The 25,361-nt window shown below is 34.9% G+C and overlaps 1 protein-coding gene across 1 annotated transcript in view; it reads right to left on the reverse strand.

Moving 5' to 3' along the window:
- Positions 1–5,439: 5,439 nt before the first annotated feature.
- Positions 5,440–25,361, reverse strand: part of APPBP2 (amyloid beta precursor protein binding protein 2) — a 64,574-nt gene continuing 44,652 nt past the window's right edge. The window contains exons 5-13 of the mRNA XM_036911111.2: positions 20,983–21,151; positions 18,092–18,181; positions 16,817–16,884; positions 16,632–16,737; positions 15,806–15,930; positions 13,319–13,404; positions 11,487–11,677; positions 10,375–10,540; positions 5,440–10,016 (exon numbers count right to left, since the gene is read on the reverse strand). Of these exons, the coding sequence (XP_036767006.1) occupies positions 9,763–10,016; positions 10,375–10,540; positions 11,487–11,677; positions 13,319–13,404; positions 15,806–15,930; positions 16,632–16,737; positions 16,817–16,884; positions 18,092–18,181; positions 20,983–21,151 (1,255 nt within the window). The 3' untranslated portion in view covers positions 5,440–9,762. The remainder of the gene's footprint in view (positions 10,017–10,374; positions 10,541–11,486; positions 11,678–13,318; positions 13,405–15,805; positions 15,931–16,631; positions 16,738–16,816; positions 16,885–18,091; positions 18,182–20,982; positions 21,152–25,361) is intronic.

Here is a 25,361-nt window from a genome sequence, read left to right on the forward strand (position 1 = left end):
GAATGCTCATTTCCTACAAACTAAGTAACTCACAACACTCAATATATTACTTCTCCTAGGTTTGTATTTTCTTACTTAAGGTATCTTTACCCACATTATGGCTCTGTAAGGTGGACTTGGGGACACCAGAAGCAGGTGGTTAAGGTAGGCTATTCAGAGGTGAGGAGCCTTCAAAGAAACCCCCAAATCACACCGTGGCCTATGCTACCCAGAGGGTAGGGCTCATCTGAGGGAAAATGCCTCACCGATGGCTAGACCAAAGAGCTCTGGAAAGGGGCCCCTTTCTGGAGAATGATGGATACAGTCCTTAAAGTCTTTAATGGAAGAGGCTCCTGATGTAATGAGTAACCACTGCCTGATGTACTCCCACTCCAGGCTACAGGAGTCATGCAGTCGCCTCTAAACAAGAGCACAACCACTAACGATTGTAATGCCAGAGAGACAGCAAAGTGCTTGGCATCCATTCTCACTGGATCCTCACCAAACTTGTGAGGGCAACTTCATTACAGAGAAGAAAGCAGGGCTTTAGAGGCAGCACAGCTGAACTGAGATACTGACTTTCCAGATCTCCTGACTCCACACTTAGTGCTCCTGTGTTTGACTTTACTTTTCCTTTGTGCATGCAGATGTTTTATGATGTAGTTATCAGTCCTTTCTTTTATGGCTTCCTTATGACTTTGAAAGGTTTTCTCCACTCAGAGAATATTAAAAAACTTATTTTTTCTTCTAACACTAAGGTTTCTGTTTGTACACTTAAAATTTTGTGCTATCTGAAATTTATTTTGGGTTGAGTGGCAGGAATCTGATTTTTTTTCCCAGGTGGCTAAACAGTTGTCCTTGCACATGTGGCAGTGTATTTCTATGATATACCATATAGGGAAAAAACCCAACTTTCCTACACTGCTTTGAAATGTCACCCTTTTTGTGTGTGTGTCATTAATCTACAATTACATGAGGCACATTATGTTTACTAGACTCCCCCCATCACCAAGTCCCCCCCACATGCCCCATTACAGTCACTGTCCATCAGCGTAGTGAGATGCTGTAGAATCACTACTTGTCTTCTGTGTTGTACAGCCCTCCCTGTGTCCCCCCACACATTATACATGCTATAACGCCCCCTTTCTTCCTCCCCATCCCCTTATCCCTCCCTTCCCACCCATCCTCCCCAGTCCCTTTCCCTTTGGTAACTGTTAGTCCATTCTTGGGTTCTGTGAGTCTTCTGCTGTTTTGCTCCTTCCGTTTTTTTCTTTGTTCTTATACTCCACAGATGAGTGAAATCATTTGATACTTGTCTTTCTCCACCTGGCTTATTTCACTGAGCATAATACCCTCTAGCTCCATCCATGTTGTTGCAAATGATAGGATTTGTTTTCTTCTTATGGATGAATAATATTCCATTTTGTATATGTACCACATCTTCTTTATCCATTCATCTACTGATGGACACTTAGGTTGCTTCCATTTCTTGGCTATTGTGAATAGTGCTGTGATAAACATAGGGGTGCATCTGTCTTTTTTAAACTGGGCTGCTGCATTCTTAGGGTAAATTCCTAGGAGTAGAATTCCTGGGTCAAATGGTATTACTATTTTTAGTTTTTTGAGGAACCCCCATACTGCTTTCCACAAGTTAAACTAATTTACATTCCCACCAGCAGTGTAGGGGGTGTTCCCCTTTCTCCACAACCTCGCCAACATCTGTTGTCTGTCTTTTGGATGGTGGCGATCCTTACTGGTGTGAGGTGATATCTCGTGGTTTAAATTTGCATTTCTCTGATGGAAATGTCACCCTTTTTATCCATTAAGTTCCTGATTTATTTGGCTCTATTTCTGAATTTTCTATTCTGGTCCATTGATTTGTCTGTCCATGTAGGGTTGGATTTTAATGAAAAAGGAGAAAAAGATACAATAAACAAAATGGGGTATGACAAGAAATGAGTAGACAGATTCTATAAAGAACCAAACAGAACTTTAGAAATGAGAAATAGTCATTGATATTAAAAACTTAATGGTCATGTTAAGCAGTAGACAACATCTGAATTTGTGGACCAATCTTAACATCATCAAGAGAAATAAGCAAACATTGTCTTGCAAAAAAATATTTCACCTGAATCTGATCAAATTCCCAGATCTAATTACCAGTTCTTAAGAAATACAAGGGACTGAGGAGCATATTAAATGACACCATGGGGACAGAATCATCAAATGCTAGACTATGGAAAAACCCACAGAACAAACCAATTAATTTAATAAACAGCAAAGGAAATGAAAGAGGCAAAGAGATCTAAAAATTAGAAGAGACTGAAGAGATACAGCCAAGTGACATATGATGACCAGACCATGTTTGCATCCAGATTAGAACAGACCAATTATATAAGCATGTTTGTGAAACAATCAAGGAAATTGAACAGGGACTGACTACTTGATATAAAGGGATACTTTAGTATTTTTTTAGGTGTGGAAATGGCATTTTGTAGTTATGTATTTCTTAAGTCCTTATGTTTTAGAGATCAACAGTGCAATAATTTTGGACAAAATAATATGATGTAATGAGATTTGATTTAAAATAATCCAGTGGCAAGTCAGGGTATATAGTGGCTGAGGAAATAGTTGTAACAAGATTGGCCATGTATTGGTAAACTGGATGAGAGGTATAAGAGACTGGTCTCTACTTTTTCATGTGCTTAAAAATTTCCAAAATATTTTCAAAAGATTAGCCAAGTCATCTTCCCTCTCCTATTTCTAAGAGCCATAATCCTCCTGGTTTAAAACAGGACAGTCTTCAGCCTTGATATTTAGCCTAGAAGCTTGCCTTGACTCCTTCCCCAAGTTTTTTTTTTCTGTAAGAAGGTAGGGTAAAGGGGGCAGACTGGACCACATTAAGTCTTGAACTTCAGATAGTTGATGAGTATCCAGGGAACTGGGACATGGGACAGGTGTGTCAAAGCCGGGAAATGTTCTTGATGCAGATAGGATTGAAACCGGGTAATTACTTACTGGTGGGTGCTCCTGATAGTTCACACTCTAAAAAGTCAACGAGTCACAGCAAAATGTGTAACCTCATTACTAATAAAAAAAATGCAAATGAAGTCTTTCTTTGTATTACATTGGCAATGAAAAAAAAATTTTTTAAACCCAGTGTCGATATGGGTGTGGAAAAATAAGAGCTCTGATACATTATAACCTGAATGGAAATTGTTAACAACCTTGCAGCATGTGTCAAAATCTGACCCAGCAACTCCACCACCAGGTATTGTAAGACAAGAATCAGAGATGTGCACAAAGATTTAGCATCAAGGATAATCATCACAGAGGTATTTACAGTAGGAAAAAACTGGGAGCATTTTAAATGTCCAGTGTGGGAGTTTTTAAATATATGATTCTTATGATGCTCCTTTCAAGACATGGGGTTTAATTCTCCTTCCCATGTGTGAGATATACTTGGTGACCAACTTCTAATGAATAGAATATGGTGAAACTGGTCAGAGTGACTTCCTAGGGTGGGTCATGAATGATATTGTGGCTTGCTCTCCGTTGGAATCACTTGTGCTGGGGAAAGTCAGTTGCCAAGTCATCAAGATACTCAAGCTGCCCTATGGAGAGGCCCACGTGACAAGGAACTGAGGCCTCCCACCAACAGCCATGTGAATGTGCCATCTTGGAAGCAGATTCTCTGGCTGCAGCCAAATCTTAGGATGACTACAACACTGGTTGCCAGCTTAAAGCAATCTCATGAGACACCCACCCTAAGCTAGAACCACCCAGCTAAGCCACTCCTGAATTTCAGTGCCACAGGAATTTTAATTAATATTTTTTGTTCAAGCCATTAAATTTTAAGGTAATCCCTCATGCAGCAATGGATAACTAATGCTTTCAGCACTAGAGGATGATTAATTATGGCCCATCCACACACTGGCCTTCTATGTAAGTTATGAAAAATAACACTTTCCATATATAATAGTGTGGGGAAATGGTCATGATAAGAATTAAAATTGGGTATCAGAACGTATGTAAGTGGCATTGGACAGTATTTACTCTCTCCCCTCCCTTTTGTGCCTGGCTTGGATCACTTAGCATAATGCCCTCAAGGTGTCAGAAATTCCTCTCTTTTTAAGGTTTAACAAGTCAATTGTATGTTATGTATCACACTGTTTTATCCACTCACACATTGATGACATGTGGATTACATCCGCCTTTTGGTTGTGAATAATGCTATTATGAACATGGGTGTACAAGTATGTTTGAGACCCTGCCTTCAATTCTTTTGGATCTATACCCAGAAGAGGGACTGCTGGATCATATGGCAATTCTGTTTTTAATTTTTTGAGGACCACCTTACTATTTTCCTTAGCAGAGGCACTATTTTATATATCCACCCATGATGTACAAGGGCTTCAATTTCTCTACATCCTTGCCAACACTTGTTTTAATAATAGCCATTCAAATGTGGGGAGTTTATCTTAAATTTTCAAACTATAAAAATAAATGTATAAAGCAAATGGGTGTGGTTTGCTAACACAGTGGTGTTACAGAATAAACAGGTTAAATTTGTTAAATGCACAAATCAGCAAAATTTATGAGTTGGAAATGGCTTAAATCTGGTAAGCAATATGATCAAATGGTAATAGCTTTAGCAGAGCTTTAAATAAAATGCTGCTTAAGTACTAAGAGGCAACTCAACCTTTAAGGGAAGGCTTTTTGACTTTTGAGCTTGACAGATGAATAAAACTTTAGAAATCACATTTCATACAAAGGAGGGAACAGCATGTTCTAAGTCATGGAGCTGTAAAAGGAAAAAAATCTGAAAACTCAGTGTCACTCAAGGTGGCAGGTGATGAAGCCAATGCTATTCCAAGTGAACATAGTTTTGTCTAAATGTTAACTTTTTTAATAATCTTTTAAAATTCGGTTTCATTTTCTGTAAACTGTTTTAACTGAAACCTTAAACTGTTTAAGATTCATGCTGTTTCATGGTGGACTTTTAAAAGACCTCATTTGACCCTATTCCTGTGAGGAAATGAAAAACAAAGATGCTTCTAATGACTTATCTCAAATTCCTACTGTTGAGAGGCAGAGGTGGAGCTGGGCCAAACCCAGAGTTTTCTGTGCCATTGCCAGCAGAACTTCACCAGGTATCATCACCCATTTGCGGCCTTTTAGAGTCAGAAGACTAGGGAAGAGAATGGTGTAGTTACTTTATAATATAGACTGCAAAGTCCCTTGCAGTAATGCAGTACTTTGTCTTTTCCGAAATATTTTCATGAGTACCGCCTCCCAATGTTGTTAAGTGTACTTCCTCTGCCATCTTAACCTTTCCTGAACAAGAGTACTTCTGTTCTTGTTCCAACAGATTCTCCTATACTGTTCTTTAATAAAAAGTCTGCAATGTTTAAATAATCCCAGCTGGTCACACTAAATTGGAAACAGATACACCAGGAATGCAGGAACACTGTATTTATTAGGTCAATGACTCATTTTTAGCAATACAAGTACAGAATATATCACAATGCTGGTTACAAACATACTTAGTATGATTTAATGGTTACAAATAATGGTGGGCACTACAAGTTTGTGATATGAATGATACGAAAGGTCATTCTGACACAATCAAGAACTGTCTTAAAAAAATCTATCAGTGACCTTAGATTATAGCTATATAAATTACTGTGGCACTATTAGTGGGGATTTTCATGTAAAGAACTGTTTGCTTTGTTTTATTAAGAGCTTTTTATTTTGAGTCTATTAAACTAAAATCCCCTGTTGCTTAATAAAGTACAAAAATAGTACTGACCTGGTAATATTTAATAAAATGTAGCATTCGTTCACATCATAAAAGTAAAATTAAACTGAAAAGTTTTAGTTACCATGACAACATATCTTTCCATAAATGAGTAATGTTACACACATGGTACCTGCAACAGTTATTTAGTGATCCAACACTTGTGTACCACAAACTGAGTTTTCTAGATATCTATATATAGCGTATATTTTTAATCTTAAATTTTACTTTTGAAAAAAATGTGCACTTCAACAAACTCACTAAGGCCACTCATGCTATAGATACCTAGAATTGCGATGAAAGAATAGTATTATTTCATAAATCCTAAAGCACACTCCTTCAGATCACCAACAGGGTAAAACCAGTTTTATGCCTAAAACATTCCTGAGATTTATGGACAATACAACTATTAGTGTACAAGCTGGAGGTTAATCCAAATGTCAGATTTAAGGAAAAGAAAAAGAAAGAATATCCTAGCAAGAACAGAAGTCCTCCAAAAAGCCAAGAGGTGAAATATATATATATATTTTAAAGCAAGAATAAAACTCTTAAAAATGTCTGTACTTATAAATATTCATTTTACCAGTAGTAACTTTGCCACCCAGAAAAAAAACATGTTGGAAGCAGCAAGGTTACAAATTCTGGGGAAAAAATGAAACCGAGTGGTGGTTAACAATACCTGCTACTTAGCAAATCTCTTTCAATTTGTAAAATATGGACTAAGTAAATCACATTTTAGGCATGTGTTTACTGTTCAGCATTGTTTGCACTATAAAGAGCAGTCAAGTGGCACTCTCATTATTTTTAAGATTGCAACCTCTGTACTTACTTTTCACAATATTATGAACTGTTCTCAAAACAGGCTAGGAACGAAGGTCTTTGTCAAATCTTTTATTTTCAAAAATGAAAGAAAGCATAATTGCACAGGGATTACTATAAAGCAACAGTGAGTTAATTTTTACCAAGCAGAGACAAAACCTTTGATGCTAATAAGGGTCACAATGCATGGGCAAAGTCATTTGGGGACCCATAAAAATTAGTTTAAAAAACCCAGTTGGCTCTATTAAAATGAATGCAGGAGTGACTGACCACCTGTGTGGCACGTGAGTGTCACAGAGCTCCCTGCTGCACCCAACTTGAGTAGCACCAAACTTTAGGAAAAAGACTGGGTAAGAGAAGAAACCAAAGTCAGGGAAGGATGTGTGACCAAAGGCCCCTTTATTTAACACTATTTTGCTGCACTGTGAGAAAAATCTTTAAGTTAGTCTAGGCTTCCTACACACAACTCCACCACATGTGAAAAGTTTGTGCAAGCTACTGGTTATTTGTTGTGAGGTAAATTTTATTCTTCAAGATTAAAAAAAAAACACACACCATAAATCATGGTGACATTCACCTCTCTAATGTATTTTAAACATCTCTATGAAAAGGACAAATCTTCCACACTTAAAATTATTAAGGTATTATTCTTCATTAGAACCACAAATAATAGCATATTAAGTTACATCACTAACAGAAACTGGCAATCTCTTTTCTCAACCTAGAGCATTTGCATTAAATTAAAGTATATGGATTTACAGAATACTACCTTAAAGCAATAGCAATAAGGGGAGACTATCAATAGTGATTTTTTTTTTTAGAAAAACTGGCTGCCACTTAACATTATCACCCTGTAATCCTAGGCTTCTAAATACCATGTTACTTTATCACTTAGTAAGAGCTATGTTCAGTTCAAACTGAATAGAGAGGATTAGGCCTTAAGTCATTTGCTTGATTTTTATCCTAGAAATGCTATATATGTGCACAAAACCAAAAAATATAGGTTAAAAAAAAACTTCATATGGAAACAAACATGTTTCAAAATATTTATTGAAAAACAATTTACCATGACATTCCTATTCCACAAACATACCACAGGACTCTAAATGACCAACAAAAGTACACAAAAGCCTATCCTGAAAACATCTTTGGAGGTATTAAGTATATAGACCCATAAGGATAGAGCTGCGTAACTTAAAAAATATTAGTCCTTGGTCACACAGACTATTTGGTAATTTAATAAAGAGGTGCCCCTTGGCATTAGACTGCAGTTAACTGGTAGGGAGAGGTGCATGTATGCCAATGTATTTTCTGCTAAATTAAAAAGAAAGTAATTCTGTTTGAGGAATAAATTCAGGTTTTGAAATCGCATGGTTATAATCTTAGGCTTTGGGCTTGCTTCATCTCTTTAGGTACATACCCCAGTCAATCCCACATTGGGGACTTAAAAATACTGACTCAACTAACAAGACAGCAAATAAGCTTTAGACAAGGTTATATTTGGGAAGTTCAAAAAAGTGTTGAAAATCAAGTTTGTCTGAAATTTCCAATTACTTTTTCTGCATTCAATGTGGTGTTCAGTTTAGACTTTTTCACCCTCTGACCCTAACATGCATGTTAAAAGAAAACCAAAATTCAACAAACATCCATTCACACCCATAGACTACTCCAAGCATTAGCCAGGAGCAATAGCTCTAACAGGTGAGTCATGAACCCCTGAAAATAGGGGGGAAAACCTTGATTCTTAACTATAGAGGCACCAACTAGGCCACTATAATAAGAACTGAGGTAACAGCAAAAGACCTTTTTTGTTTCTTGGACTGCTACATGTCACAACTTCTCAAATTTGAATTAATACCTCAACATTAAATAAACTGACTGGCTTAAAAAAAAACAAACCAAAACCCAATAAAGAGATTTATGAAATAGATATATCATTAGGGGATCTTTGCATTTGACTCTTGAATTTCAAATAAACATTACCTAGCTGTACTAGTTTTTATCATAAAAATGAAGAATTTCTAAGAAGACTTGCTTATTTTGGGCATTCATTTTTACATTAATCCCCACAAACAATATGTGAGTTATTTCATGACTCTTAACCAAAATAGTTGCAAATTGCATTACTAGGGTAATATTTAAAATGAGGGGGATGGATGTGGCAGTATTTGTAGACTTGCTTATGACACTGCCATCTGTGTACCTTTACTAAAGCTATGCCACTAAAATTGCAAACTTTCTCTAGTTTGGTGTCTATTAAATGAATATAAATTTTGCATTACCACTTTTCATTATACATCTAAATGCAATCATTTTACTGATAAAAGTATATGCAGGGGCTAAAATAATAACCTAAAGCCTCTGGTCCAAACAACCCCTTTCTACATTAGACTGGTCCTTTTAGATCTTCCTGGTCCTGCTAGCAAACACTATCTGAGCATCTTGCACTGTTGTACCAAAAACAAAAAACAAAAACAAAAACAAAACACAACCAGAGAGTTAGCCAAAGAGTTAAAATGGCAACTGCTGGTCTATCAGCTTTTCTACTACTTACAGATCAACACTGGTCCAATTCAGATGAATCTGACAGTCCTTCCCTTGTAATAGCGCTCTGGGGGGCTTATATCCACTTCTCTGGGTAAGGCAGCCAAACCTAAGCCAGAATGTCCCTCTTCTATTGGTATTTGAGTTAACTTTTCTATACTGCATATAAAGATTTTCCCCATTAAAATTTCTTTACAGTACAGTATTGAATACCTCCACAAGGAAGAATTATATGTTAAAAAGTTGTTAAAATCATCCTTACATAATAAGAATGCAACTCTTTTAAACTCTTAAATAGTTTTATTTAGGGTTTTTTTTCCTTTCAGACTTTCTGCAAAATTAGTTATTTTTTAAAAAGAAAAAACAAAACATTTCTTATTGTTCTACTAGGTTGAAAGTATGGGCCAGACTACTTATACATGCGGTACATGCTAAATATAACTGAATATATGCTTATTCCTACAGAGACTCTGCAAGATAGGGATCACCCAAATAGGGTCAATGGACTGGACCAGTGTTTCAATGCAAATTCCAGCCCCAAAAAACAACATGGTTTTGATTTCACAGTATGAATTCCCTGGAATCTGGGAAAAGGTAAATTAGTTAACTGAGGTCCTCCCTCAGTAGCTCGGTCCTTCAACATTCTGAGAAATCAGGAAGGACTGTACCACTTCTTCAGTGGACTGGGGGCTGGTGCTGACATCTTCAAGAGCATCGGTCACTGAATACTGCCGATCTCGCAACCGGTTCCAGTTAGACAGAACATTGTGATATTCAAACACTTTCTCGTAATTTCCAATGGAGTTGTAAAGTTTAATGAGACCTCGGTAGTCATATTCTAGTCCACTATAGCCTTCACCAAAAAGTTTCTTCCCTGAAATAACCAAAGTAAAAAAAAGAAAGCAAGCTCAAATAATGAAATAACAACAGGTTTTTACAAGGCAATACAAGATCAATACTTTAAATAGGGTGGCTTGGTTTTATTCCCTTGAAAGAGATTCAATTCTTGTATCAGCACTCCTCCCAACTCGGCCATATCCATAAGCTATCTCTTAAGACTTTAAAAATATTTTTCTCTTATCTAAAGCATAAAATTATGAAATTTTACAGTTTGAAGGGACTGATTTGAAGAGATCTAAAAGTAAAGAATGACAGCACCTCCAATAATAGAAAAGACATGCTGAGATGATGATCTCTAATCAAATGACTAGGATAATTTTAAAATAACATACCAATTGCTATAGATCGCAAATAAAGTTTTTCGGCATTTTCAAACTGATTCATGTCATAATTATATAAAGAAGCCAGATGTCCCACTGAAAGGGCTACTTCATAATCTTCTTGACCAAGAAGTTGTTCTTTAATCTGAATTGCTTTGATGTGCATTTCTTCAGCTTCCTGCAAAATAATTAAGCTGTATTAACCATTGGATCATACTGTTTCTTATTTCAACAATTCTTACCCAATAAGCAAGGGTCTTCTAAATGCTACAGCTATCTTATGGATGGCATAAGGTAATCATATCAGAGAACATACTATACTATTCCAAAAGATGACTAAGGGTTTGGAAAACTATGCACATAAAACGGTAACAGTAATGGTGTCCTATGCCAGAAATGATAAGAGAAAACTTGTTGGGCTGATACAAAATTGTGAGAAGAAATTAACATCAAAACATTCTAAAATGAAAACTATTTCTTTCAGTGAACACGCTCCAAAATTTAACTGAACCTCCTTTAAAAACTCCATCCTATAGTATGTTCATTTACACAGGAGTACACTTTATTTTTTGCAGTTTTGATAATTTCTACTCCAATAAACTAAACTCAGGTTATTTGAGGGATATACAGATTGATTTTTCAGGTAAGAATGAATGTCTTAGGCAGTGACTCTCATCCTTTCCTATTCCGATCCTAAAATGGACAATACCAAGAATTCATAAACCAGAATTCTAAGAGAGAACTAATTTGGTACATTTTTATCATTACAATTAATAATACCTGCAATATCTGACATTTCTTGCATACCCACTATGTGCCAGGCATTCTGCTAAGTTAATTAATTAATTAAGGGGTTATGTTTTAAGTCTAACTATAGTAACTGTGTTAGTCTTTATGGTTTGATATCTGTTTTTCCCACAGTCTGGATTTCTTAATTTTACTTACATTTTAACTATTTTGTTTTATATTAGCTATTTTCCCAGTTTTCCTACAGAATAAGATAGAGTATAATAAATGTATACTTTATTATTTAAGATTACTGAAGATGTATTATTTAAGATTTATTTACAATTTAAGATTGCCTAAAACTATTTAGAGAAAAATATAGTAAAACATGCTTCTACCTTAAACTTTCTCATTGACTGATAAAGTCTTCCAAGGTTTCCATAGTGTTTTGCAGTCTGTACATTAAATTCCCCAAAAGCTTTTTTAGCTAGTTGAAGTGAAGACAGGTGCAAATCATGAGCTTCTTGAAGCAGCCTCTGTTCAGTTTCTTTATTATGACAGTCAATTGCAATCTCCTCTAAAATAAGTGCTGAATAAGAAAGCAATAAAATTAGTGCACTTCCAAATCATCTATCAAAGCTAATTAGAGCATATAATTTATACTTATATTCTATACATGTCTGTAGTACATATTTATATATGGCTATGGTTTAGAACTGGTAAAGATAAAAGCATTCTACTTTAAAAAATACAAAGGAATCATTCTATTTTGCATAGTATAATGAATTTCAAATTTAAGAAAAACAATGTTATACATCAAATTATTCTGCAGAATTTCTATTTTACTAGACAATTTCACTGATGTGAATTTGTTGTCTTCAAGCAAATGTAAGAAAGGAAGAAGGCAAATTTTTTTAAAATTATGAAACTGTACCAAGGATACTTAAGCACTGTTGAAAATTTGAAACTATACTTTATAAAATATAACCTATAACCAAATAGAATGAAAAAAAATGGTTTCTTTCTACTCACTTGACCAACCAAAGACAGTTCTATTTCAAAGTCATACTCAAGACTTTCAAATTCCACTTAAATTCTTAAAAATATTCTTTAACTAATTTTATTTCTAGGATGATTGTCCATGAGCACAAAAGTAAAAGAGATTTTGTTCACTGTAGCATTTTTTAAAGAACAAAAGGTTAAAAACCATACAAAGGTCCACTAATAGAAGTGAGGTTAAATCATTAGAAAAAGGATATATACCTACATGTATTGACATGTAAAAAATGTTCATTCATATATTAAGTGAAAAAAGCTGATTATAAAGCTAAAAAAAAATTCATTCATTTAATTATTTGAAGAAAGAAAAGTCTAAAAAATATTTATTAAAATGTTGATTCTGTATTGGTGGGATTTCAAGTGACTTTATTTTTTTCTCTTTTTTATCTCACCTTTAGTTTTCAACATTAATCATGTGTTACTTTTATAGCCTTAAAAATGCAAACCTAGAGGCAAGGAACCTGACTTCCAGAATCAAGGTCCAGCAAAAGTAAACCTCATGCATGGAATTAACATATGGAAGACCCAATCACACTGAAAAATAAATACCTCAAATGAAAAAGCCTTGATAGTGATTAGAACAAAAGTTAAAACAAAGAAGGAAATGGCATTTGGTAGGAACCTTACAACATTAAGGGTAACCTGCTATGAAGCTGAGTTTCAGAATCCTGCTCTATAGAGCTGAAGGTGTGTGCAAAACCTATCTTCAGTTTGCTATTCACATTACTGTGCAAAAACCATGTGTGCTGTTGTTCCATCTTCCCCTCAAAAGAAATGAATGATACGTGAAAGAAAGAGAGAAGACAGGGAAAGGAGAGAGAAAGTAACAGAAGATATTCTGGTTTATTAACAAAGTTATATAAGAAAAGTGAACAACCTTTCATTGTGAAACACAGGAAATTCTTAAGCAGAGTTGCAAGTTCTTTAGATCAGTGAATTGGCTACTTTTGTAATGTGTAGATACAGTCTATAATCCTATGCTACTACCCCTGAGGAAACAAGTATCCCTATTTTCATATTATCAACAATTAAAAAACATCAGAAACTACAGATATCTATTATAACTGACAGCTAAAGAAATCTAAATATGTGTGTGTGTGTGTGTATTACATATGTGTGTGTATATATATATATATATATATATATATACAGACTAGATTACAAAGGGTACCTTTCACCCTCTTTGAAGAAGCCAAAAGAAGATGATCTTCAGGGAGGATGTGGGTAATGATACCAATAGCTCTTTCTGCATGAAATCTGCAATACAGATAGATACATTCTGGCATTTCTGTTTAGTTACAAATAATATAAGCATTAAAAAAAAATCACCATTTATAATACTGGTAGAATTTCTAAAACTATCTGTGGTAAAGGGCCAGTTTTTTGTTTGCTTTCAATTTCCAATCTATTGTGAACTGAACTTTCAACATGCAATGGATTCCAATCATCCTCAGAATTAACTGTGAAGTTGTTATTACAGCTTACAGGACTTAAGGTAATCTTTCACTGGGTTACATCTCTGACCTAAACTCCTACAATTCTCAGAAACAATCCCCTTTCCCCTCCTCCAGCCACACAGATCTGTTTTCTGAACATGCAAAGAATGTCTTCACTTAGGACTCTTACATTATTTGCTTTACTGTCTCTCTGTAATGCTCTTCCCCTGAATACCTACACGGCTCACTCTTCACTGAAAAGCCTTTATAACCTATACAGAAGTTGCCAAAATATCTACCATCACCCTCTAAACTCTTAGCTTACTTTATTGTTCTTTGAAGCATGTATTCTCACCTGATGGGTTTAGTTATTTGTTTATGGCCCATCTCACCAAAAAGAAGGTGAGCTATCTGCCAATTCCTCTCAAACAACTCCAAGCCTTCTATAGCCCCATCTTCCAGGTAATCATTAGGTTTTCTCAGATCTGTCTTCCAGTTCACTAATTGTCTCTTTAGTTCTTTTTTAATCTGCCGTTTAACTTATTTACTGAGTTTTAAAGTCAACAACTATTTTCCAATTCTAGCTTTTATATTTTATAACAGCTCTTACTAAGATGTATTTCATACCAAACAATTCACCCATTTAAAGTGTACAATTCAATGGTTTTTAGTATATTTATATTCAGAGTTATGTACGCATCACCACAATCAATTTCAGAATATTTTCATGATCCCAAAAAGAAACCCTGTACCTATTATCAGCCACTACCCATTTTCCTCCAACTCCCCTGCCCCCAACACCAATTTACTTTGTTTCTATGGATCTGCCTATTCTGGACATTCCATATAAATGGAATCATACAGTGTGTGGTCCTTTATGACTGGCTTCTTTCCCCTAGCACATTGTTTCCAGGGTTTATCCATGTTGAAGCATGTGTTTATTTTTAAATCTGCCTTTAAAATTTTTCCCTCTGAAATATGACTGATGCCTTCTTTTATGTCAGAGTCTGTAAGTTTTTTCTATAAAGGACCAGACAGTAAATGTTTTAAGTTGTGTGGGCCACACACTGTCCTAACTAGTCAAGAATGTGCTGTAGAATGAAAGCAGCTACACAGTAAATAAGCATTGCTATGTCCCAATAAACCTCATCTGCAGGCCACAGCTTGCTAATTCATTTTATAGCTTTAATAATTTAAGAATACTTAAAGTATCAACCAAAAGGGTCTGTTAACTGACATTCTTAGGGTTCTAATCCTGTTCATTATGTCTGCTGGCTATCATTCATGCAGGCAGTATTTACTTACTTATTTTTAAATTTTTTATGGTAAGTTCATTTTAAGTAGAGCTGAATCTATGGGAAGTCTGTATGGTTTGGGTTCAAGGTTAACTATTTCCAAGAGTTTTGTATTTTCACTGGAAAGGCATCCCAGGAAAACTAGTCATCCCAAAGTGCTTTTTAATGTGCTTAGTTTGGGGGTTCCTGCTAGCATGATGTCCAAGCACAAGAACAGTAAAGGTCTACAGCTGTAAATTCCCATGAGGCTCCTTTTTTGCTCAACTGAGAGCCCAGCCTGAGATGGACAGGTTTCCTTGTCATCTCTCTTGACAGTGGTCAGATGCTTTTTTTCCCCTAGTTTACCTGTCTCTTGAGGGTGTAGCCTGTGTCTTGGCTTCATATGAGGGTTCTAGTTCTAACTCGCAGCTGCTTGTAGGCTAAATGCCTTTTCTCTTAAGCCTAAGTTGTTCAAGTTAAGGTTACAGAAACTTTCATGCCTTCCCTTTGGGACTTTAGTCCATTACTGGTTCTTGGGGATTTCTTCTCTCTCTTGCAAGCTCAGTTATGCATTTAAAAAGAAGACTGTTATATTTTATTCAGTATTTCTACAGGTTTTGAGCAAGAATTTTTTAGATTAGGTCTGCCATTAAACCAGAGGGTACTGTATTACTCAAAGAAAAACTATTGAAGGGAATATTCAAAAGACGTTATATTCTATACTATGAAGATAAACAAATCTCAGTACTATACCACATGAGATTTAAATGAATGGTTTATAAAATGGTATGGTTTTAAGACTTCAAGAACATTTTAGGCATCTTGTTCAAAGGTTCAGGAAGACAAATTTAATCCACAAAGTACATTAATATTATTATATCAGGAAAAACAAAATAAAACAATAGCAACCGCATTTAATCCCTCACTAAAGAGGAACATGGAACTTACAATGCATTGTCAAACTTCCCAGAGCTATACTGGTGAACGTAAGAAGAATAAGCCAAGTCTTCATGGGCTGTTGCCACATGGATATTTTTGCCACCGAACACTGACTGCCGAATGTCAAGGGCTGCCTGAAAGAGTCATGAATATAACTGATAATACCGTAAATCCTTAGAAAACACTAACTAGTTTATTTAAGCATCCCAGCAATTTTAACATATATTCTACATACTCAATCCCATCAGTTTTGAAGAAAAGTTCTGCTATATTTAAATCACAATAGACCACAAAGGTCATCTTATAATGCCTGATTTTCTGAAGATTAAATGTGACTTAAAAGGCAATGGCTTAATAATAAAAATCATTAAGTCTTGGGAATCACAATCAGTGTTTTTCTTTAGGTCGTCCTTTGGAAAGGAACTATAACATCAAGGTTACCTGTGTCCAGGACAATGGCATAACACATCATTTACCTGAGAATAACTAAGATAAAAAAGCCTAAAATAATTGCTGTCAACCCTCCTTGATATTACAGACAGCTAGTCAACTTGTTGTCAAGTCAACAACAAAGACAGGCCATCATTGGGCAAAGGAAAAATGGAAAAGTACTCTTAAATATGAACCCACAACCTAACAACTCTTTGCTTGATGATTCTTTTTAATGCCTAAAACATCAACTTTTAAGCCTTCTGGGTATTATTTAGTAAAATAATGTGGTGTGTCATATAAGGAGAGACTCAGTTATTTTTAGAGAGTGGTTTATATACTACAAACAAATACAGGTCAGCAGTCAATTTACATGGAAAGAAAAAAGGTGTCACTATTAACATACCTGATAAATTGCAACCGACTGACAGATATTATCTACATTGAGTAGGTAGAACCCATAATCTAGCAGAGTATCAGAATATTTTGGGTGTTTGGACCCAAAATGATCCCTATAAAAAGATACAAAACTATTAGAATATAAAGTAGAGAAAGACAATCTGAAATGTTATTTTTCATACAATCACCTACCGTGCCAAATACACTGCATGTTTAATTAACTGTTCTGCCTTCTTAAATTCACGTTTTACAACACAAGCCTAAGGATAAAGTGAAAAACTGTTAAATAACTCTCAAATAGTTAATTAGTGTGCTAAAATAAGTACAGTTTACATATTCAGACTATAATGGTCAAAAAGAAAAGCAGCTCCCAAAATAGAAGTATTCTACTTGTAATTTCTTGCTTTCCAAGTACTTGAAATTCTATTATAAACAAATCTGTACATATCCTGGGAAATTATAAGCTTAAAATTTTGGCAGCCACGCCCAGTACAAACCTGTTATAATGGTTATTTTACAGTTTGTATACTCTCGTCCCTCCATATTATTAAAATAAAACAGTGGAGGGTTCACCATTTTTATTTTCTAAGGTACTTATTTATAGTCCAGTTTTAGAGTGGCTTACAACTATCTTAGAAGTTTTCATCTGATGATTTTTAAATACACTGAACTTCAAGAGTTTCTACTGCCTCTTAAAATATTTTGATTCACAAAATAAACAGTAGTTTTGAAACTCAAATATCACTTGCATACAGAAATATAAATCTTGCACATATATTAACTGTCTTTATATTAAATGTATAGCCAATGTTTTAAATTCATTGCAAACATTTTAATATCCCTTCTGTAACTCTGACATTAACCTAAATACTTATGCTATTCACCTGTACTAAAATGGCTTATTTGGAATGTATATCAATGCTGTTAAGACTCAGTACACCAAAGCCACAATTTTTAAATACTTGTAACTGGCCTCAAAGAGTTAATGCATTTATTATAGAGTAAGAAAAAACTAGAGGAAAAAATAAAATAAGCATTGTTCACACAATTCTGTTCAAGTACAGAAAGCTGTCATACTGTGAGACTGCAATACTATGACTAAAAGATTTTATACTAGGCCCCTTTAGAAGAAAAGTGACCAAAGCCCATACAATTGTGGCATCAGCAATTCAGGTTGCTATAAAGGTTTAAGAAACCCAAGCCAGAATAGCACCAAAATAATACTTTGGTCTGTTCTTTATCAAAATGAATTTTTTCACAGGTTTTCTGAGCACAAGAAAATTAGCCAAAGTCTGTATGTGAGACAGTTTTAGAAACCTTATTTCTAAAACTGAGCAAAGAAACTTAGAAAATGGACCCTCTTAGTCCATGGAGTCCACCTAATTTGTTAGATAATAGGTTAATTAAAACAATTTTAAAGCTTGCTAAATCCTACAATTCATTTAATAATTTTACCATTATATTCACCTTAGAAGCTTGTCTTAAAACATCCACCACGACTTTGACTGGTAAGCCCACTGTGATTTCTTTCATTGCCTCAATGCACCATTTGTATGCCTAAAAATGTATTTACAGAAGAGCAAAAACTGATAAATCAAATGGACACCACTTAATAAAATGACTGATTTTTTTCTGCAGGTTTTCAAATACTTGAATAAGAACACATACGAAATACTTATACTTAATTTTCTAAGTTTCTTGAAATTATGTTCGTTACATTTTCCTTTGGATACAGGGAATCAGAGCCACGTTCTCTTTTGCCCAGAAGCCTTTGTACAGAATATATTCCTCCTCTTCCTCCAATCCCTTAACCCACCTACCCTGTCTTTCGGGTTTCAGTCCTAGGAGAGGTTTCCTACGCCTTCCTACCCCTGTTGTAATGCTTATTATTTTGTATCCTAATTGCCTCTTTAGTTGAGTGCCTACTTTGCACCAGTTATTGTTCTAAGCACTTTATGTGTACAAACACATTTCAATTGACACAACAGCCCTATGAGGTATGTACTATTATCATGAGAAACTAGGGTACAAAGAGGTTAAGTGCCAGGCAGCGTGCTAGCATTTAGGTATCTGGTGGGGAACAAAACACAAAATGTCCTCCTAGTGTTTAGTGGGGGGAAAAAAAATTGGATACTAAGAACTGCTTCAAAGAAACAAAACAGTATTATGAAGGGATCACAAGGAAAATATTTGTTTTCCTCTGCAAGGTTCCTTCTCTTCCATCCCACCAAAAAGATGTAGTTATTCAGGAGCAATTTTGATACAAAAATATTTTATTTAAGCCAAAAAATCTGGTTAGTTTTTAAGATACTAAATAAACTGATTTTGTCCCAAAGTAATAACATTTTTAAATCTTTAGAACTGTGGTAGACTGTAATGCTGCTTTAAAGTATTCACTGCACATCCTTCAGGAAGGATATACTTCCACTCCACATTAAAGATGAGAGTGGTCATGTGATTTCCTTTGTCCAGTGAAAACAGAAGCGTAAGTGAGATGTGCCATTTCTGAGGAAAAAGCTCTAAGAGCCAGGAGTACTTCTCCAACAAAGTTTTTGCCTCTGCTCCAAGGCTGGCACTGTTCTAGGTAGAGCATGCTCCACCACATGGTGTTTTGATCAAAGTATAGGCGGGCTGTTAAGCAGACACAGACATTCTGAGATAGGAAGGATGTAGCATGAGCAAGTAATGAACTTTTATTGTTCCATGTCACTGCTATTTTAGGGTTGGTATTACCTCAGCATAGTCTTGTCCACACTGACTAGTATCAGAATATGGTGGTAATTCATCAAACTACATTCTCAAGAATTGTGTACTTTTCTGTAGATACCAACAAATTAATTTATATTTTAAAATAATTATAAAAATTATCCAAGAAACATCTAGTCTTTGCCATTCCTCATGAATGTGCTGAGAACTGCAGACCATGAACAAGATACAGTAGGAACCCCCAATCCAAATGCAGAAAGAAAATAACTATCAAGTAAATAGTAACTCCCTAATAAAGAAGTGGAAACTGGTAAATAAAAGGCACTTTTGACCCACTGAATACACTGGTGGATCTGGACATATTAAGTTTAAGATGTCCCGGAGCTGAGTTGGATGGAATAAAGAATGGCAAGTTATGAATCACTCTATGTAACAAAAAAGAAGAGTACTGCATTCCAGAGGCAGTATGAGAAACAGGAATGAAAAGAAATGATAGAAGAGGAACCAGAGATGGCTAAGATGAGTTCTTATACAGAGATAAAAAAGACAGCGGGGTGCCCGAGAAGCTTTTAAGACAGGCATTTCTAATACTCAAACTGTTGTTATTTACCTAACCCTCAATTCTAGTGATGTCAGCTCTGCACACAAAGGCCTTCTGTGAATGGGATTCTTTGTTTTGGTATATGAAAATCACAGAAAGGGGCCAAGTTCTGTATCTGTGTGGATCAGCTAAGGAACATGCACACAAATGGTGGCAAAACAATCTGAAAGAACTAATTCAGCAGACATAGGAATTCTGCATCAAAAATAACCAGAACATTCACAAATCTTTTGAGAATTGCAGGCCTGCTGATAAGGAGCTTAGACTTTTACACACAGGTACTAGAAGCAGGATGATCCTAGCATTGGGATTACACAATATTACTCTATAATTATGTAGAATTTTCTAGTTTCACTTCTAATTATAATTTTCCTTTCAATATGGAATATATGTATTATGTAATAATATATGTAAATATGTAATATATATATAGTATACATGTATGGCAAGTCAAGAAGATTTTAAAATATGGAAGGTAAATGACATTATCTCACAGCATGAAATGATTATGATATTCTTCCATAAACAAAGCAAGCAAGTAAAGGAGTTAAGCATAATCACTTCTCAACTATGTATTTATTAGCACCAAAGCATTAATTTAAGGGTCTATAAAGCCAGGAGTGAAGCTATCCTTCTCCTAAAGTAGAGGAAGGCTCAAATCAATGCAACGAAGTACAAATAATATTTAGCTTCCCATAAAATGAATGCCTTAAAGTTATGAGAATTCACCCAGTTACATATCCACTAAAAAGCATCTATTTAAGCTAATGAACTAAAAAGCTCATTTAACAGAGCATGCCCATCAAAACAATTTAGGCAGAAATACATTTGGTCAAATTAAAAACAAAAATTGGACCTAAATCATGTATGTTTAAAATCCAGCTCAAAGAATACTCCTTTTGGCTGACATTAACTTTTTCATTATATATGTGCACTTTAAGTAAATGTAGTATGTGAAAATGAGATCTAGAAATACAATATAAGATAATGTGATTTACCCTGTTTTACAGGTCCTTACTGTTCACAATGGAATGCACTTCAAAATACTCACCTCATCATAGTGACTTTTTGCAAATAGGAGTGCACACAATTCCCCATAGAGTGCAGCTTTGTTTGCTTGCTGGCCATGTTTTGAGAGTTTATCCATATACGTCTGAGCTAATTTAAATGTTTCTTCACCCAAATGATATTTGCAGTTTCCATTTCGCACATGAAGCAACCTGCAAAAGCACAAATAACATTCCTCTCTTTTTGATATTTTCAGCGAGGCGACATGGTAACTTCTTACAGATCACTAGATGGCCCCCAAATGAGTTAACTAAATGCTAGAAATGGGGCAGCACTGGAAACAACTGTCTGACCCAAACAGGGATTGACTAATGCACATAAAGAAGTATATGCTCTTCCCAGAAAACTACCCATGATTCATCTCATCTAACTTGGATTTCTTATCTTCTCTGAATATTTTGTATACTTTGTGCACTTAGCGTATGCTACATCTAACATGTAACTCTTTTTGTTCCAAATCCAAAAATAATGCAGCCTCATAAAAAATTTGGATAACAATAAAGAAAATTAAAATCAACATGAAATACTATTACCTACCATTACTTTCCATTCTTTTTTCTAGTATATTTGTGCAACACTTGATCAGTGATCATTCATTTCATGTTGCTTCATAAATGCTCATTTTTGCTTATCTTTCCAGTAAGATAAATTCACTGAAAATAGTGGTATTGTCAGCTGTTTCTTTTAAAATCTTTATCCTCTATGGTGGAAAAATACAGAGTTCTTTACACAAAGTAACTGTAATACCATGCTGACTATCTAATGATATGCAAGATTAGTAAATGCTTTAGATTAGATTGAGGTCTAGATAGCAATTGACTATATATTTGTATATATAGACTGTACAAGACAAGAAAATAGTGTGAGATCTAGACATACATTTATGTATCTGTTATAATGCTGGCTAAAACATTATTTCCATGTATCATGCCAATACAATTTTCTGAAAATGCTTAGCACCGACAGGGAGCAAGATAGAAAAATCATTTATAGAACAAAGTATGGAGAGGTTAAGAAGCATTCTTCAGGAGTATTAAAAAAACCGGACACTTAACATTTATCTTTCTACCTACACCAAAAATATTAAAAGATCAATGACCCAGGATGAGAAACATTCTAATAGTTTTCTAATCTCTATCATCCCTTTGTAAAGTTAGGAAAAACAGTAACTTCAAATGAACTACAACTACTTAGAGTGGCAAATATTATACAATACCAGCATACATCCTCCTGACACCGGCAGTTTTCTGCTTTCGAAAAGACTCAAACCCTCAGGCAAAATAATATACTAAGGTTAATCAAAAATTTCGAATGGAATACCAAATTCCAACTTAAAGCAGAAATAAACATAGTAATTTATCAGGCTACTCTAGAATGGTGAGTTAACTAGATTTGTATTTTTAAATATAAATATAAAAGTAGGAAAAAATGTTTTGTTAAATAGACTACTTTTCATAAAAGTATACTGATACAGAGTAAAGAGACAATGTCCCTTGACTGTCAAATCGCTGATCTAATGACCAAGCAGTTTGTAAAGACCTCTGTCACAGTGGAGACCATTCACAGGAAAACAGATTCGAAATTTAGTAAAAGATTACAGTAAAAAGAAGTATGGTAGTTCAGATGGTAACATTTTGAGAGACTCGAGTCAAGTACTGACTCAGCACCAATTATATCATTTTTCTAGGGGCAAGGGAGGTAGGCGTAAATAAGTGAAAGAATCCATGACCACATGAAGCTTCATTCTGTGGGGAGAAGTATGTTAGGGTGGCAGACAGATAAACCAATGAGTAAGATTTTCATTTAAAGATAAATGCTATGGGGTATTGAAAAACACGGTGGTATGATCAAGAGCTTTCTCTTGAGGTGACACTTGAGTTGACATCTAAACGGTGAAGAGGCAATCATGTGAAGGTCTGGAGAAAGACATGTTCCAAACAGAAGAAATAACTAGTGCAAAGGCCCTGAGAGAGGGAAAAAAACTGTGGCATAATCACAGAACAGAAAGAAGGCCAATGTGTCTGGAGTATTATGAAAAAAAAGGATTACACAGAGAGATGAAAGAGCATATAAGATTTTGTATGGCCTTGTTGGCCAACGGTTACAATAGCAAATGAGATTATTTGACCTATGCTCTAGAGCAATACTACCTAATGCCACTTGCAATGTTCTGCACCTGCTCTGTCCAGTGTGGTAGGCCACAGGCCACAAGCGGCTACCAAGTATCTAAAATGTGCCTGGTGTGACTGAGGACTGGTCTTTAACTTTAACTTTAATTAAATAAAAGTTATAGGTGGTTAATGACTACCATACTAGACAGTACAACTCGAAAAAAGATTGCTCTGGCTGCAGAGTAGAAAACGGATTATAGTAAAGCCAATAATGGAAGTAAGTTAACCAGGACAGAAGACAGTGCAGCATCCAGAAACAAACAAAAAAAAACCCTCAAGAAAAAAAGGACTGGTATTAGAAATTCAGAATTGATAGTTATACAATGGTTGAATGAGAAAAAGGTTAAACTCAGGCAAAGGTTGTAAATTTAGAAGATGAAAAGAACAGTGCTCTCATTTCTATAATACTAATTAAGAATTGCATTTCCAACATGTTCACTGTAGGAATTCCCCCTAAAAGTTAGTTTCTGGAAATTATTTAATGTTTGCATATAATGGGGGTAGCAACTAAATATGTTAAGCTAAAAAAAGCAAAGCTTGATAGTTTCTCCATTCCCTTGCTGGTTGTCTATTAAAACAAAAGGGCAAATTAAACACATGGAGACTCTTCAGTGTCTGTGTGTCTATCTGGGCTGACACTAAGCAGAATGCAGGACCCAAGGAACTTTTTAGTCCAAAGAACCCAAGAACTGAGGATTTATTTTTGACCCAATATCAGTTCATTGAAAAGGCAGGTTCTCCAAAGTGGCTCTACCACGTAAAAAGGTATTTTACTTTATGCTTGTTCAGAGCAGATTTAGGTTCATATAAAACTGAGCAGAAGGTATAGAGATTTCCCATGTACCTTCTACCCTGTAGTATTTTATTTTTATGACAACATAAAATCACATCTACTTGACCAACAGCTATTGTCAAAAGCAATTACTATTTAATTGGTTAAACACTGTTTGAAATGGAAAATAGAAAATACATGAATTTAGAAGCCACTGGCTTATGAATATATTTACTATCAGAATGAACAAGATGACTAGTTAGATCCTCACTAGATAGATATGACAAAAATAAAACAGTGAAAGTAAGTAAACCTAAAGGAAAACAATCTTTCTTCTGTTTACAACTGTATTTTTCCAAGAACTACTTAACAATTTTGGAAATAAATGACAGACTGAAAGGGGAGGGTTGGACAATAAAAATAAAGACTGATATGAGATTTTTTGTGAAATATGTAACAAAATCTGCTATTATTAACCATTTTTAACTGTACAAGTCAGTAATATTAATCATATTCACCAACTGTGCAACCATCGCCACCATTCGTTTCCAAAACCTTTTCATCATCCCAAACAGAACTATAACAAGCTTCCCATTCCCTCACAACTCCTGGTAACCTTTAAGCTACTTTTTTGTCTTTATAAATCTGCCTCTTCTAGATATATTTCATATAGGTGGAATCATATAGCAGTTGTTCTTTTACATGTAGGTCATTTCACTTAGGATATTATTTTCAAGGTTCACCTGTGTTGCAGCTGGTTGAATGATATTCCACTTTATACATATGCCATATTTTGTTTATCCATCTGTTGAAAGATACTTGGGTTGTTTCCACCTTTTGGCTACTTTGAAAAATTCTGCAATGAACATTGGCATGTAGGTTATCTGTTTATGTCCATTTTCAATTCTTTGGAGTATATATACCTAGGAGTGAAACTTCTGGATCATATAGGAATTTTCTGTTTAGCTTTTTAAGGAACCATCAATCTGAATCCCACAGCAGCTGCAGCATTTTACCTTCCCACTAGCAATGACAAGAATTCCAATTTCTCTATATTCTTGCTAGCAGCTAATTTTTTTTAAAGGTGTGAAGTGGCATTTCATTGTGTTTGACTTGCACTTCCCTAATGGCAAATGATACTGAGCATCTTTTCATGTGCTTATCAGCTATTTAAATATCCTCTTTGGAGAAATGTCTATTCAAGTCTTTTACCCATTTTTTAAATTGCACTGCTTGTGGTTGCTGAATTGTAGTTCTTGATATATTCTTGATAATACTCTTATTTGATATATGATTTGCCAATATTTTCTCCTATAGGTTGTCTTCTCACTTTCTTAAAAATGTCCTTTGATACATAGAAGTTCTTAATTCTGATGTAAGTTCAGTTCACTTGTGAGCAAAGACAGTTTAACTTCTTTC

The sequence above is a fragment of the Manis pentadactyla genome, chromosome 4, assembly GCF_030020395.1.
Source record: "Manis pentadactyla isolate mManPen7 chromosome 4, mManPen7.hap1, whole genome shotgun sequence".
In the NCBI taxonomy this organism is placed as follows: domain Eukaryota; kingdom Metazoa; phylum Chordata; class Mammalia; order Pholidota; family Manidae; genus Manis; species Manis pentadactyla.